Here is an 11,971-nt window from a genome sequence, read left to right on the forward strand (position 1 = left end):
TACTTGCATAATTATTTAATATTTTGAGACCCAAAAAACATTTAAATTTTTGCATTTTTTTTAACCCTCAAAATGGAACAGACTAAGCCAATCCCAGGAACTCGTCCTTTTAAACAGCAACTTATCGAATGTAGACAAGATCTAAAAAAGGCAGATGAACAAATTAGGGACTTCGAAAGAAAAATAGACGAAGTAAAGAAAAATGATGCCAAAAATTCCCCAAAGGCTCCTCTTTTAATAAAACGTAAAGAACTTGGTTTTTTAATAAAAGATTTAAATATCAAAAAGAAAGATCTTTTTGAAAAAATTAATCAAATTAAAGAAACTTACGGAGATTTAGCAACAAAACAAGTTGAAACTAAAGGTTTTATTTCTACAGAATCAATAGAAAAAAGACTTAGAGAAATTAATTTGGAAATGTTAAAATTTCCTTGTAATGCTCAAAAATCAAAATCTTATGAAGACGAAATAAAAGATTTAAAAAGTAAGAAAATGAATATAGAAAATGAAAAAAAGAAACATGATGTTCTTAGACAAGTACAAGATCAATTAAAAAATCTTAATAGTTCATTATCTCAAGTTTATAAAGAATTGAAAATTAAAAATTCAGAAATGGCAGAAATTTTAAATTCAATAAAAGAAATTGAAAGTCAAGAAAATACAAAAAATCCTGTAATCGAAGGATATGAAAAAAATATTGAAAATTTAAAAATAAAAAAAGAAGAAATAAATAAGAAAATTATAATAAATCAAGATGAAATAGCAAAAAAAAGAGAAGAACATCAAGAATTCTTACAGAAAAAAGCAGAAGCAGAAGCTTATGAAAAAAGGAGATCTGATATTTTAGAGAAAATTAAAGATTTAGAAATTAAGAAAGAAAGTTTAGAAAATGAAAAAGACAAATGTGACGCGTCTAAATTTGATAGTGTAATATTTTATTTAGAGAAGAAATTAGGAGAAAAAGAAGAGAAAATCACTTTCCCGCTTGATATTGTGATGAGTTTATCAGAATTTAAAGTTACAATTCCTTCAGAGAAAAAACAAATTTCAAGTACAATTTGCCAATTAAAAGAAAAGAAGAATTTATTTCTTGAAAAAGTAGAAATAAGAAAAGAAGAACTTAAAGTTGAGATAGAAAATATTCTTGAGAATATTAATAAGGAGAAAGGGTTATTGAGTGATATACCAGTAATGGAAGTAAAATTACCTCCTTTTACTACTAAGTCACGAAGTAAATAAAGTTTTTATTTATGATAAACAAAACATAGACAAGTTTGTTTGTGTCGCAAATGTTTTATTTATCTACATGAACAAGTTTCTTATGCATTTTGAATTTTTCTTTATATGCTTTTATTTATGCAACATGTGCTTTTATTTATGTTGCATAGACAAGTTTATTTATGCATAGTGTACTTTTATTTATGCAGCATAGACAAGTTTATTTATGCAACATGTGCTTTATTTATGCAACATGTGCTTTTATTTATGCAAAACAACTTTTATTTATGCAGCATGCTTTTATTTATGCAAAACGTGCTTTTATTTATGCATAGTGTACTTTTTATGCAACATGTGCTTTTTTTATGCTGCATAGACAAGTTTATTTATGCGCATATAATTCAAATTTATAATTTATACATTTTTAAGATATTTTTTTTACTTTTCGTTTATTTTGTTAGTAAGGCACTCCTACTTTCCTTTCTAATACATTTTCCCTATATGTTTCATACAATTCACTACCAGTAAAATCAATCAAGACATTCAAATGTGTCCCCAATAATATCTCTTTTAATATTATAAAATCACTGTGATCAGGGTTGTCAATTTCTACTGTTCCCCATTCGAAACTCCTTTCTCTCGTCTTCTCTGATTTCATGTCTCCCGAAATTATGCTAAAAGGCACATATTTGTTTATGCTTTCTTCAGTCTCAATTCTCTCGTAATAATCTTTATGCTCAAAATCAAAAATATTAATTTCATTATTCTTTAATTGTTCATTAATTCTTTCTTTAAGTTTTATTTTCTTATCATTTGTTATTCCATCTGCTTTACTTATAACTGGTATAATATTCACAATATTATGCACTCTTTTAAGAAATTGTAAATCATTTTCTTTGAGACCACTGCCAGTACACGGTATGAAATACAACATGCAGTGTACTCTAGAATCTTCAAAAGAAGAGTCTCTTCTTATTTTTGATTCTTCATTTATAAAATTGTCAAATTGTAATTTAATAAAATCGACAATATTATTCTGAATTGTAGTGTCTTGTAATTCTGAGCCGAAGCCTGGTGTGTCAATTAAACTTATCTTTTGAGTTATACCTTCACAGTCAACATTTAACATGTAGAGATTAATTTCTGAAGAATTTTTAATAGGAACTATTTGACTATTGAAAAGCGTATTGAAGAAAGAAGACTTGCCTGATTTCTTGTAACCGCATGCCATGATACTGAATCTTCTGTTTTTTCTTTTTAACATCATTTTGTTTGTTTTTTAAAAAAAATATAAATAAAAGTAAAACAAACATAAACCAAATGAAACAAGTTTCAGAGAAAGATGAATTATAACAATAAATATATATTGTATTAAATATATAAAAGTCATTTGTATTTAAAAAATATGGGACATAAAAAAAAAAATTTTTAAAAAAATTTATGTCTATGAAAACTGAGACATAAAACAAAGTCTCCGGACTCAATAAAAAACATCTTTATTGGTAATTTTGTAAAAAGTTATATTAAAATATTAAGATTGCTAAAGCATGTATAATGATTTTAAAATAAAATCATGGTTCTATTATGAAATATTAAAGAAAAACGTGTCAAATGTTTCAAAATGACATAGCCATATGTGACATTTGTTACATTCCCTGCAAATTATCTGACTCATATACCTAAAAAGGATCACGGATCAATAAAATATGTATAATTCGAAAATATGAATGTTTTATGTGACATGAACCAGTTACAATGTATACAGTAAAAGCATGTGTGGCGACTTAAACTTGCGTCAAGAATATAGAAACATTTGATTTTCTATGAAAACAACTATGTCAGTGGTAAGATAGTAAGCCTTTTTGAAGGTATTTTTATTCTTTCTTTATCATTTTTAGTGCAACTACATCAAATATAATTTCATTCACAAATTATATGAATCGAATTCTTTTATAATTTCTAATAAATTTTTATATTAATATTTTGAGTCTGTTCTTTCTACCAATAAAGATTATAGGATTTTTATTAGTTTTAATTTAACTGCTAAAAATATAGAGGAAAATTTGACATTCATTTTGTCATATAAATTACTTATTTGTAGTTTAATTTATCACATTTATAAACTGATTTAATTAATAATACCAAATTATAATTTAATTATTTTCATCTTCTAAATCTCAATGTTGCTATAATTCCTAAACCTATAGACTCAATAAACAATACAAAAACTACACTTCGCTCAATAAACGATCTTATACTAACAGACACATCATACAATACTTTAAGACATCCTACCCCTTCATAATCACATATTGCCCCACTCATATCATCTTTATTTTTAAACCCGCAACATTTAAACTTTTCCTGTAAAAAATTTCTTTGATATTCACTCAAACCTATCCAAATATTCTCGCCCCATTTTATACTTTTTTCAGGCAATAACGAACTTTTCAAAGCTAATACGAATTCCAAGTTCATAAGTAATAATGACAAAAAAATATAAATAACATATTTAAACTTCTTTTTCGTATTAATTAGTTGAAAACCTATTAGAGAAAGACCAGCAGATGTGAATGATATGGCTAAAAGTAATAATAAATTTTTATAAGTTAGTTGTAGAATATCTTTAACTTTATAGAATAAAATAATTGACATGACACCGAGTGCTATGGCGTATATGAAAGTTAGTACTTGGATAAATATAAAAGATAATTTTAGTATTTTCTTGATTCCATTTCTATGTTTCATGTTTGTTATTAAAGTTTTTTATTTTTTTTTGTTAGTGATCTAAAACATGTTTTAAAAAGAACAAATTTGTATCAAATTAATATTTAACTTATTCTTATGACTAGAAATATTTTTTTAAGTATGTTAACATACTATATTAGATTTTTCTTGTTTAATATTTTTAATGTCTTTTATCATTTTAAAAAAATTAACATAAAATATTACATTTTTTTTCTTAATTAAAGTGTTCAATGCTACAAATGATTTTAATTAAAATTAACATACCATATTAGTTTTTTTTCTTGTTTTATATTAAAATAACTTGCTAATACTCTAAATCTTTCAAAAATGATTTAACATACTACATTAGTTTTTTTTCTTGTTTTATATTAAAATGACTTGCTAATACTTTAAATGCTTTAAAATGATTTAACATACCATATTTGTTTTTCCCTATACTGTAAATTATAATATCTTTCTTTTTCTTAATTGTTTTCAATGTGTTACAATATAAATTAAAAATTTCAAAAAAAATAAATAAATGGATCAAAAACATGACATCTCCAAAAATTACAATATAACCCTAGTCACAGACCCTTCATTCCCCAAAGAACAAGTACTTTGCACCAATGAATATGGTTTTATAACCGACAATTTCTCCAATACTATCGATATCAACCTACATTATATAAAAAAACAATGGTACGAAAAAATAGATAAATACAAATCTGATTACAAAAAATACAAAAAGAATCCTACAATTTTGAAATTAGTTCGTTCCGGCATACCAATTTCTTTAAAATACACTGTATGGAAGATTTTTATAAATCGTGGTTTCCAACACGAATACGATTTATTAAAAAATGTTAGAACAGAATACGACCATCAAATACACGTCGATGTTCAAAGAACTTTCAGAAAACATTACCTTTTTTTTAAACCTTACGGCCGTGGCCAATCAGAACTATTTAATGTTTTAACAGCTTCCGCCAATTTCATTCCATCTATTGGTTACTGCCAAGGTATGTCAAGTTTCGCCGGTATTATACTTATGTATTTTCCTGAAGAAGAAGCTTTCGAAATGATGGTCAACATAATAAAAAAGAACAATTTGGAAACTCTTTTTGACAAATCGCTTAGTAAAATTCATAAGATACAGAAGTTACAATCAGAATTAATGAAATTAATTATACCTGATGTTTTAAATCATTTAATTAAAAACGATATTGATATTAATATTTATGCAATAAGTTGGTATTTGACACTTTTTACAAGATTTGAGATTAGATATGTTCTGAGATTTTGGGATTTGTTTTTATATTTTGAGTTTCCGATTTTTTTATATATTGCTACTTCTATGCTTGAGTTTTTTGGTGACGTCATTATGGATTTAAAAGATGAACAATTAGTAGAGTTTATGAGTAAAATTGATACTTTTGAAATGGATATTGATAAGATTATATTTAATAGTATTAAGTATGCTAAGAAATATGATTATCAATCTTTTAAGAAAAAATTAAATTAATTCTAAAAAGGAAGTTTTTTTAAGTACTTTCATTAGTTTTTAATTTATTTTTTTTGACAGTTAATTTGAAATGTGTCATTTTGATTAAATTAAATTTTCATTTTAAAAATTGACTTACTTTAAAACAAAATAAAATTATTTATTGTTTTTTATTTTTCAGGTTAGTTAATTACTTAAGCTTTCAAGGTAAATAAAATTAATTTTATTTTTTTTAAGTATAAATACTGTTTTTAATTTATAAACTGAATACTTCAGTTTATCAAGTTCATTAATTTTATTTTTTTTTAAGTATAAATACTGTTTTTAATTTATAAACTAAACTTCAGTTTATCAAGTTCATTAAGTTTTTTTTATTTTATTTCAAACGGGGTTTAATTTTTCTAAAATTTTCCGTTTTTTCTGTTAGTTTTGTTTGGATGACTCACAAACAATTTTATAGATTTTACAGTTTTTCAAAAAAACTCTTCTTCAAAACAAGTCTTATTATTTACCTATAAATATTATTTTTTTTTGTCTCTGACATTTCTATAAAACACAAACATTTCCCCTTGTATATCAAATATGACCAAGATAGTTAAAGGCCCATGGACCAAAGAAGAAGACCGTAAATTAATAGATTTAATTTCCAAATATTCACCTAGAAATTGGTCATTTATTTCCAAATTAATTGGGACTAGGTTAGGTAAACAGTGTCGAGAAAGATGGCACAATCATTTGAATCCTGAAATAATTAAAAAGCCTTTTTCTGATGATGAATATGAAAAGATAGTCGAGTTACAAAAGAAATATGGGAATAAGTGGTCAGAGATAGCGAAACATTTACCTGGGCGGACTGATAATTCAATTAAGAATTTTTGGAATAGTACTATTTCCAGAAGAGTGCCTAAGATGCGGGTTCATAGTATGTTTAGTAGTATAGAAGAGTATAATAAGACATGTAATAAGAATCGAGAGATGTTAATATATTTAAATTATAGTAGCGTATTAAAGCCTTTTAGTAGAACAAGGCCCTATACAGAGACATGTTCAAGTATAAGACTTTTAAGTAGTCAAATGTCGGTTGGTAGTTCGTTTAATAGTTCAAATATGAGATCTTTTACAACGTCTTGTTCAAGTATAAGACCTTTTAGTAGTCAGGAATATTCTAGTAGTCAAATGTCTTCTAGTAATCAAATGTCTTTAAGTAGTCATAAGCCTTTAAGTAGTCAGGATAATTTTAGTAGTCAAATGCCTTCTAGTAGCCAGGCTTCTTTAAGTAGTCAAATGTCTTTAAGTAGTCAAAAGCCTTTTAAAATTCAATCCCCTGCCACAAATCCGCCCCTAATTAGAAGTCATAGTGTAAATTTCAGTGCACGAAATTCATATGATGAATTATATGATGAAATGGATGAATTAGATGAAGCCGCCAGTATAGCCCTTTTAAAAATCCAATCTATTTATAATTAAAACAATAAACATTAAATGTAAATTCCAAAATTTTTTAATTCACCTACTAAACAATAAAATAAGAACAACCTTAAAATTAATATATTATTATAAATTAATATATCAATATAATATTATAAATTAATATAATATTATATATAATGTTATATATTTTATTATGATGTTATATAAGATATTTGTTCATTAATTATTGGTATATCTATATCTTCTATAAATCCCATAATACTCTCTACATACATTTCTATTACTGCGTCATCCCCGTTACTCTCCTGTTTGGCGTCTTCTATTTCTTTAAATAATCTGTAAGTAAATTTCTCCAGTCTGATGGCCTCACTGTAGTACAAAGAGTCAGGGGATGATTTATCCCTTACTTGTTTGAAATGAGTCAGTAAGAAGTTCTTTATATTTGGCAGGGTCTTGATTTTCAATTTCCTGATGTCGTAGATTGTAGGGGAGATTTTATTAGAGAACAAGTTGAAAGTGTCTTCATTTCTGAGAATTTCAAGAATATTTTCGATCATAAGGGTAAAAAAAAAATGAAATTTAAAAATGAAATTTATTGTATTAAGTTTTATTGTATTAAGTTGAAGTTATTTTCTATTATATTTATAATTATACTATAATCTATAGTACACTATAATCTAAGTGCAATATAATTGTGTATAATATAATCTATAGTACACAATAATTGTGTAATATTTTTTTAAATTATTGTGACCCCAAAAATGAATTCCCAAACTGATTATACAAATTATATCATTTTCAATCCAGAAGGGAAAATTAAACAATTAGAATTCATTAATAATACTGTCCAATTAGGCTCCACTGTAGTAGCCTTAAAGAACAAGTCTTTTGGTGTCTTCGTCACTTACAATGAGAAAAGGTCTAAATTCGCCCTCCAGCAGAAGAAGATTTTCCCTATAAATTCCAAGTCTCTTTTCTCGTTCAGTGGAATTACAAATGACGGCACTAAAATTGTCAAATATTTGAAAAATAGCACTGTATTTGAAAATATAAGGAAAGGCAGGGATATTCACCCTATACACGTGTTTGATGACTTGTGTTATAGTGCTTGTATTCGTACACTTACTAATGGTAATAGACTTTACGGAGTCCAAGGTCTTCTTCTTACAGATTATCAAGGAATAAGTTTAGTCTTGTTTGATCCCAAGGGATCAGCGAAAGAAGTCAGAGGAATGAGCATAGGCTCCCGATCTCAGTCTTGTAGAACAATATTAGAAGATGAGTGTGATAAATTTGAGGAATATAATAAGGAAGAATTAGTAAGATTAGGAATAAAAGCATTAAGGAATGCCTACCCTGAGACGGGAGTATTAAATAAAGATAATGTAGATATTTGGATACTTGAGACAAATCAAGAATCAAAACAAATAAAATCTGAGGAATATCTCCAATAAAAAAAAAGGAATCAATTTAATCTATAATATTATATATATTATTTAATATTATATAAAATTTAATATTATTTTATAAAATTATATATATTCTTTAATAATATTATATCTTGCATCTGTAATATTATTATATATATTATATAATAATATATATTAAATTGATTCTTTTAATTAAGATCATCTTGTTTTTTTTGATAAAGTAGACATTTATAATATTATGATCATATCTAAAACAAAATCATTATAAATTTCAAATTTTAAATAACCCCAATGAGCTACTTCTCGTCACATGTAGATGATTTCAATTCAATCAGAATTATCCAGAAATCTCTCGTCTACATAATCTGCATCCCTCAGAAATACGCCGACGAGTCAATCCTCTCCCGTAAGGAATTCTTCGGCCAATTCGGCTTTATAAAAAAAATCGTCGTAAATAAACGCGCCAGTGTCATCGAGTCAACTGCAAGTGCCTACATAACATTTAATACAGAAGAAGAAGCGAAATTGTGTATACAAGAAGTAGATGAGAGTATTTTAGATTCTAAAATACTAAAATGTACTTATGGTACTACAAAATACTGCTCATTTTTCTTGAAAAATGTTCCGTGTCAGAATAATGAGTGTATGTATTTACACGACTACAGGCCCCAGAAAGATTTACTGAGTAAAGAAGAAATGGGCAGTAGTAAACACAAGCTACATGGATTTGAAGTAAAAAATAAAAATAAAGAACGAATAGGTAAGAAATATAATTTTGAGATGTTTAATGATTTATTTAAGTTTAAGACTAATAAAATATTTAAGATACCTGAGAAGATACAATTTGAGCCTATTGATTTGTAAAAAAGCGCAATAAAAAAAAATTTATTATTTTTTTATACTATTATTTTATAATATATTGTCTTATACTATATTGTCTTATACTCTATGTTTTTTATACTATATTGTCTTATACTGTATGTTTTTTATACTGTATGTTTTTATCTACTGTATGTTTAATATTAAAAAGTTTAAAAATTTTTAAGTTTTTTTATTCGCTCTAAAATAATTTGCTCTAAACTAATTCGCTCTAAACTACTATAAAAGTTCAATTGCTCTTCTAAACTACTTCTTATAGTTTTTTTTTATAACATTTTACCCCTCTTTACTATGTTTCTGATCTCTACTAAATTTGGTATGATCCCAAATATTGTCAGTGACATTGAGTCACTGAAAAAAGACAGAATCCTTTTTATAGACGATTTCATCTTTAGAGACTGCATTTTCTTCCATCAGAATATTTCTCTTAGAGATTTCTGTAATATAAAAAAAGATATAAAAATTTATTTGATGTTTAAAAATAATCTAAAAAATCAGAGACGGATAGTGACAAGTAAAAGAGGGAATATGAGTATAAATAAAGAAGAATATGATAAATATATAAAGATTTTACAACCAGATTACTATCAAGACTTTTCTAGTACTAAAATAATAAATAACATTAATAATATAAATATTAATAATGTTATTAAAGATATTAAAACACTTGAAGAATTTAATAAATTAAAATCTAATACATTATTTGGTACTACTTTTATTAATAAATTAGTAGAAGAAAATAAAATGTTACAAATTATTGATAATCAACTTGTAGTCTCAGAAGACATTTTTGACTGTAAATGTACTGATCTAAGCCCGGGGTATTTAAAACATCTTTTAGAAATGAAAGAGATAAATTTTAAGTATTATTTGACAATACACAATTATAATCAACTTGAGAAAATATTAAAGAAATAAAAATCAAGATTAATATAAATTTAATACTTTTGATACAAGTTTATATAAATTTACTGAGTCGCTTGATTAATTATCTTCTTAATTCCTTCTTTAATATTCTTCATATTCTTTATCTCGCTTATTTTTATAAAATACCTTCTTCTCTTGTTTACTTCTTGATATTTCTCATATATCTCTTGTACTTTAAGTATGAAATATTCTGTCTTTTTATATTTAAATCTGGGATATTTTACTAGTGTCCCTACTAGTCCTGATTCCTCGAATGTCTCCCTTAAGGCGGCCTCTTCATGACTTTCTCCCTTTTTGATTTTCCCTTTGGGGAGTACAAGCCTGTTCTCATGTTTTGATGAGTCGACTAGAATTACAGTGTCTTCGAGGAGTGGAATTGTGCCGAACTTTTTAGAGAGCGCATAAACGAGCATAAAGAAGATCAACATAGAAAGAAATAGTAAAATAATAAATAAAACATCTGAAACAAGTCAAGTGTCATTATAGATATCATTTTACCAATTATTATTGTATTATAATTATTGACACATTCTAATATTATATTCAGACTGTATTTCTTTTTTTGTTTTTTGTTTTTTTTACCCCTTAAAATGAGTCTACCCTTGGCGACAATAGATCAATTCATAAATTTCGGCATCTCTATTCTTACCATGCAAATATCTAAAAGGCCTTTCTTCTTAGAGCCTAAAGTACTCCTCATCTTAAGAATAATCTACTTAGTCAGTAATCTCTTACAAGTCTTGTTCTACTTAATAATAAGAAAGAGAATTCAGAGTGTAAATGACCAGAGGACACTGAAGATAAAGAAAGAAGGAAATATGTTCCAAGAGAATAATGATGTAGAAGAAGAAATAGAGATCAGTTACTCAGAATATGATCTCAGAGAACTTAATAAAGCAAGTAAGTCTGCTTTACTCCAGGGACTAATAGTCACTCTCTTACATTTTAAGTGGCAGATCATTCAGCCCTTGTTGATCACAGGGACTGTGCCCATAAGAAACTGCATTTTAAATCCTTTGTACAGGAGATACATTTTCGGGAGTGAAATATTGAGGCCTTTAGAGTTGAACACTCTGTTCACTAAGGCAGAGACACAAGAGGCAGTCCTGAACAAGAAGCGTAAGAAAGAAGAATAAATAGGAACATTTAAAATTGAAAATCTATTTGTATCATGTCAAAAATATAATTCTTTATGCATTCATGCCATATATAGTTCTTTATGCATTTTATTATTTATGAATACATGCCATAAATATAGTTCTTTATGCATGACATTATGCCATTATATAATTGTTTATGCCATTATATTATTTATGCTTCTTTTTTTTTACCCTCAAATGGATGAAATCTACACTGTCAAGACTACTGACTTCGTAAACATCTTAAAGAAAAGTCTACAATCTAATACTGACATAACTCTACCAAAAGATCATGACATCTTAAAAACAAGCACTGGTAAAGAAAACTGTCCTGTCTCTGATGACTGGTACTACGCTCGTATGGCCGCCATTCTAAACCTCATTGCTAAGAAAGGGAACATGACAGTAGAAGAAGCTTGCGTGGAATTTGGAAATTATAAAAATAGAGGAAGAAGACCAAGCATGTTTGTAAAAGCGGATGAAATGTTTATGAAGAGCATTTTTGAGAATTTAGAGAAGATTGGATATCTTAAAGAAAACAAGCTTACTTCAAATGCCAAGGAAATCATCATGGATGTCATTCAATCTCTAAGCGAATAAATTATTAATCTAAAATTATATTATCATATCTAATTAATATTAAATTCTTATAGAAATATAATTCATTATATAATCTAATTCAATTATATATGATCTAATCTCATAAATGCAGTTTT

At 26.3% G+C, this 11,971-nt stretch overlaps 12 protein-coding genes across 12 annotated transcripts; 8 read left to right on the forward strand and 4 right to left on the reverse strand.

Moving 5' to 3' along the window:
* Nucleotides 1-72: 72 nt before the first annotated feature.
* VNE69_01104 (nuclear segregation protein BFR1-like) lies at nt 73-1,239 on the forward strand (the record flags this gene model as incomplete). Its single annotated transcript, XM_065472238.1, has 1 exon — nt 73-1,239. One exon carries the CDS (start codon nt 73-75, stop codon nt 1,237-1,239), a length of 1,167 nt encoding a protein of 388 aa, XP_065328310.1.
* A 436-nt stretch (nt 1,240-1,675) lies between these two features.
* VNE69_01105 (septin) lies at nt 1,676-2,485 on the reverse strand (the record flags this gene model as incomplete). Its single annotated transcript, XM_065472239.1, has 1 exon — nt 1,676-2,485. One exon carries the CDS (start codon nt 2,483-2,485, stop codon nt 1,676-1,678), a length of 810 nt encoding a protein of 269 aa, XP_065328311.1.
* An 896-nt stretch (nt 2,486-3,381) lies between these two features.
* VNE69_01106 (tetraspanin) lies at nt 3,382-3,966 on the reverse strand (the record flags this gene model as incomplete). Its single annotated transcript, XM_065472240.1, has 1 exon — nt 3,382-3,966. One exon carries the CDS (start codon nt 3,964-3,966, stop codon nt 3,382-3,384), a length of 585 nt encoding a protein of 194 aa, XP_065328312.1.
* A 520-nt stretch (nt 3,967-4,486) lies between these two features.
* Nucleotides 4,487-5,470, forward strand: VNE69_01107 (Rab-like GTPase-activating protein; the record flags this gene model as incomplete). The annotated part of the gene is made up of 1 exon (XM_065472241.1): nt 4,487-5,470. The coding sequence occupies one exon, from the start codon at nt 4,487-4,489 to the stop codon at nt 5,468-5,470; it is 984 nt and encodes a 327-aa protein (XP_065328313.1).
* A 561-nt stretch (nt 5,471-6,031) lies between these two features.
* VNE69_01108 (myb-related protein) lies at nt 6,032-6,916 on the forward strand (the record flags this gene model as incomplete). Its single annotated transcript, XM_065472242.1, has 1 exon — nt 6,032-6,916. The coding sequence occupies one exon, from the start codon at nt 6,032-6,034 to the stop codon at nt 6,914-6,916; it is 885 nt and encodes a 294-aa protein (XP_065328314.1).
* A 155-nt stretch (nt 6,917-7,071) lies between these two features.
* VNE69_01109 (uncharacterized protein) lies at nt 7,072-7,437 on the reverse strand (the record flags this gene model as incomplete). Its single annotated transcript, XM_065472243.1, has 1 exon — nt 7,072-7,437. The coding sequence occupies one exon, from the start codon at nt 7,435-7,437 to the stop codon at nt 7,072-7,074; it is 366 nt and encodes a 121-aa protein (XP_065328315.1).
* A 204-nt stretch (nt 7,438-7,641) lies between these two features.
* On the forward strand, nt 7,642-8,334 carry VNE69_01110 (proteasome subunit PSA6 (PSA6); the record flags this gene model as incomplete). Its single annotated transcript, XM_065472244.1, has 1 exon — nt 7,642-8,334. The coding sequence occupies one exon, from the start codon at nt 7,642-7,644 to the stop codon at nt 8,332-8,334; it is 693 nt and encodes a 230-aa protein (XP_065328316.1).
* A 267-nt stretch (nt 8,335-8,601) lies between these two features.
* Nucleotides 8,602-9,174, forward strand: VNE69_01111 (CCR4-NOT transcription complex subunit 4; the record flags this gene model as incomplete). The annotated part of the gene is made up of 1 exon (XM_065472245.1): nt 8,602-9,174. The coding sequence occupies one exon, from the start codon at nt 8,602-8,604 to the stop codon at nt 9,172-9,174; it is 573 nt and encodes a 190-aa protein (XP_065328317.1).
* A 306-nt stretch (nt 9,175-9,480) lies between these two features.
* On the forward strand, nt 9,481-10,107 carry VNE69_01112 (queuine tRNA-ribosyltransferase accessory subunit 2; the record flags this gene model as incomplete). Its single annotated transcript, XM_065472246.1, has 1 exon — nt 9,481-10,107. The coding sequence occupies one exon, from the start codon at nt 9,481-9,483 to the stop codon at nt 10,105-10,107; it is 627 nt and encodes a 208-aa protein (XP_065328318.1).
* Nucleotides 10,108-10,157: 50 nt separating this feature from the next.
* Nucleotides 10,158-10,529, reverse strand: VNE69_01113 (diphosphoinositol polyphosphate phosphohydrolase 1; the record flags this gene model as incomplete). The annotated part of the gene is made up of 1 exon (XM_065472247.1): nt 10,158-10,529. The coding sequence occupies one exon, from the start codon at nt 10,527-10,529 to the stop codon at nt 10,158-10,160; it is 372 nt and encodes a 123-aa protein (XP_065328319.1).
* A 177-nt stretch (nt 10,530-10,706) lies between these two features.
* On the forward strand, nt 10,707-11,252 carry VNE69_01114 (inorganic phosphate transport protein (PHO88); the record flags this gene model as incomplete). The annotated part of the gene is made up of 1 exon (XM_065472248.1): nt 10,707-11,252. The coding sequence occupies one exon, from the start codon at nt 10,707-10,709 to the stop codon at nt 11,250-11,252; it is 546 nt and encodes a 181-aa protein (XP_065328320.1).
* Nucleotides 11,253-11,453: 201 nt separating this feature from the next.
* Nucleotides 11,454-11,855, forward strand: VNE69_01115 (ribosomal protein eS19; the record flags this gene model as incomplete). The annotated part of the gene is made up of 1 exon (XM_065472249.1): nt 11,454-11,855. The coding sequence occupies one exon, from the start codon at nt 11,454-11,456 to the stop codon at nt 11,853-11,855; it is 402 nt and encodes a 133-aa protein (XP_065328321.1).
* Nucleotides 11,856-11,971: the final 116 nt, after the last annotated feature.

This window comes from Vairimorpha necatrix, chromosome 1 (genome assembly GCF_036630325.1).
Source record: "Vairimorpha necatrix chromosome 1, complete sequence".
In the NCBI taxonomy this organism is placed as follows: domain Eukaryota; kingdom Fungi; phylum Microsporidia; family Nosematidae; genus Vairimorpha; species Vairimorpha necatrix.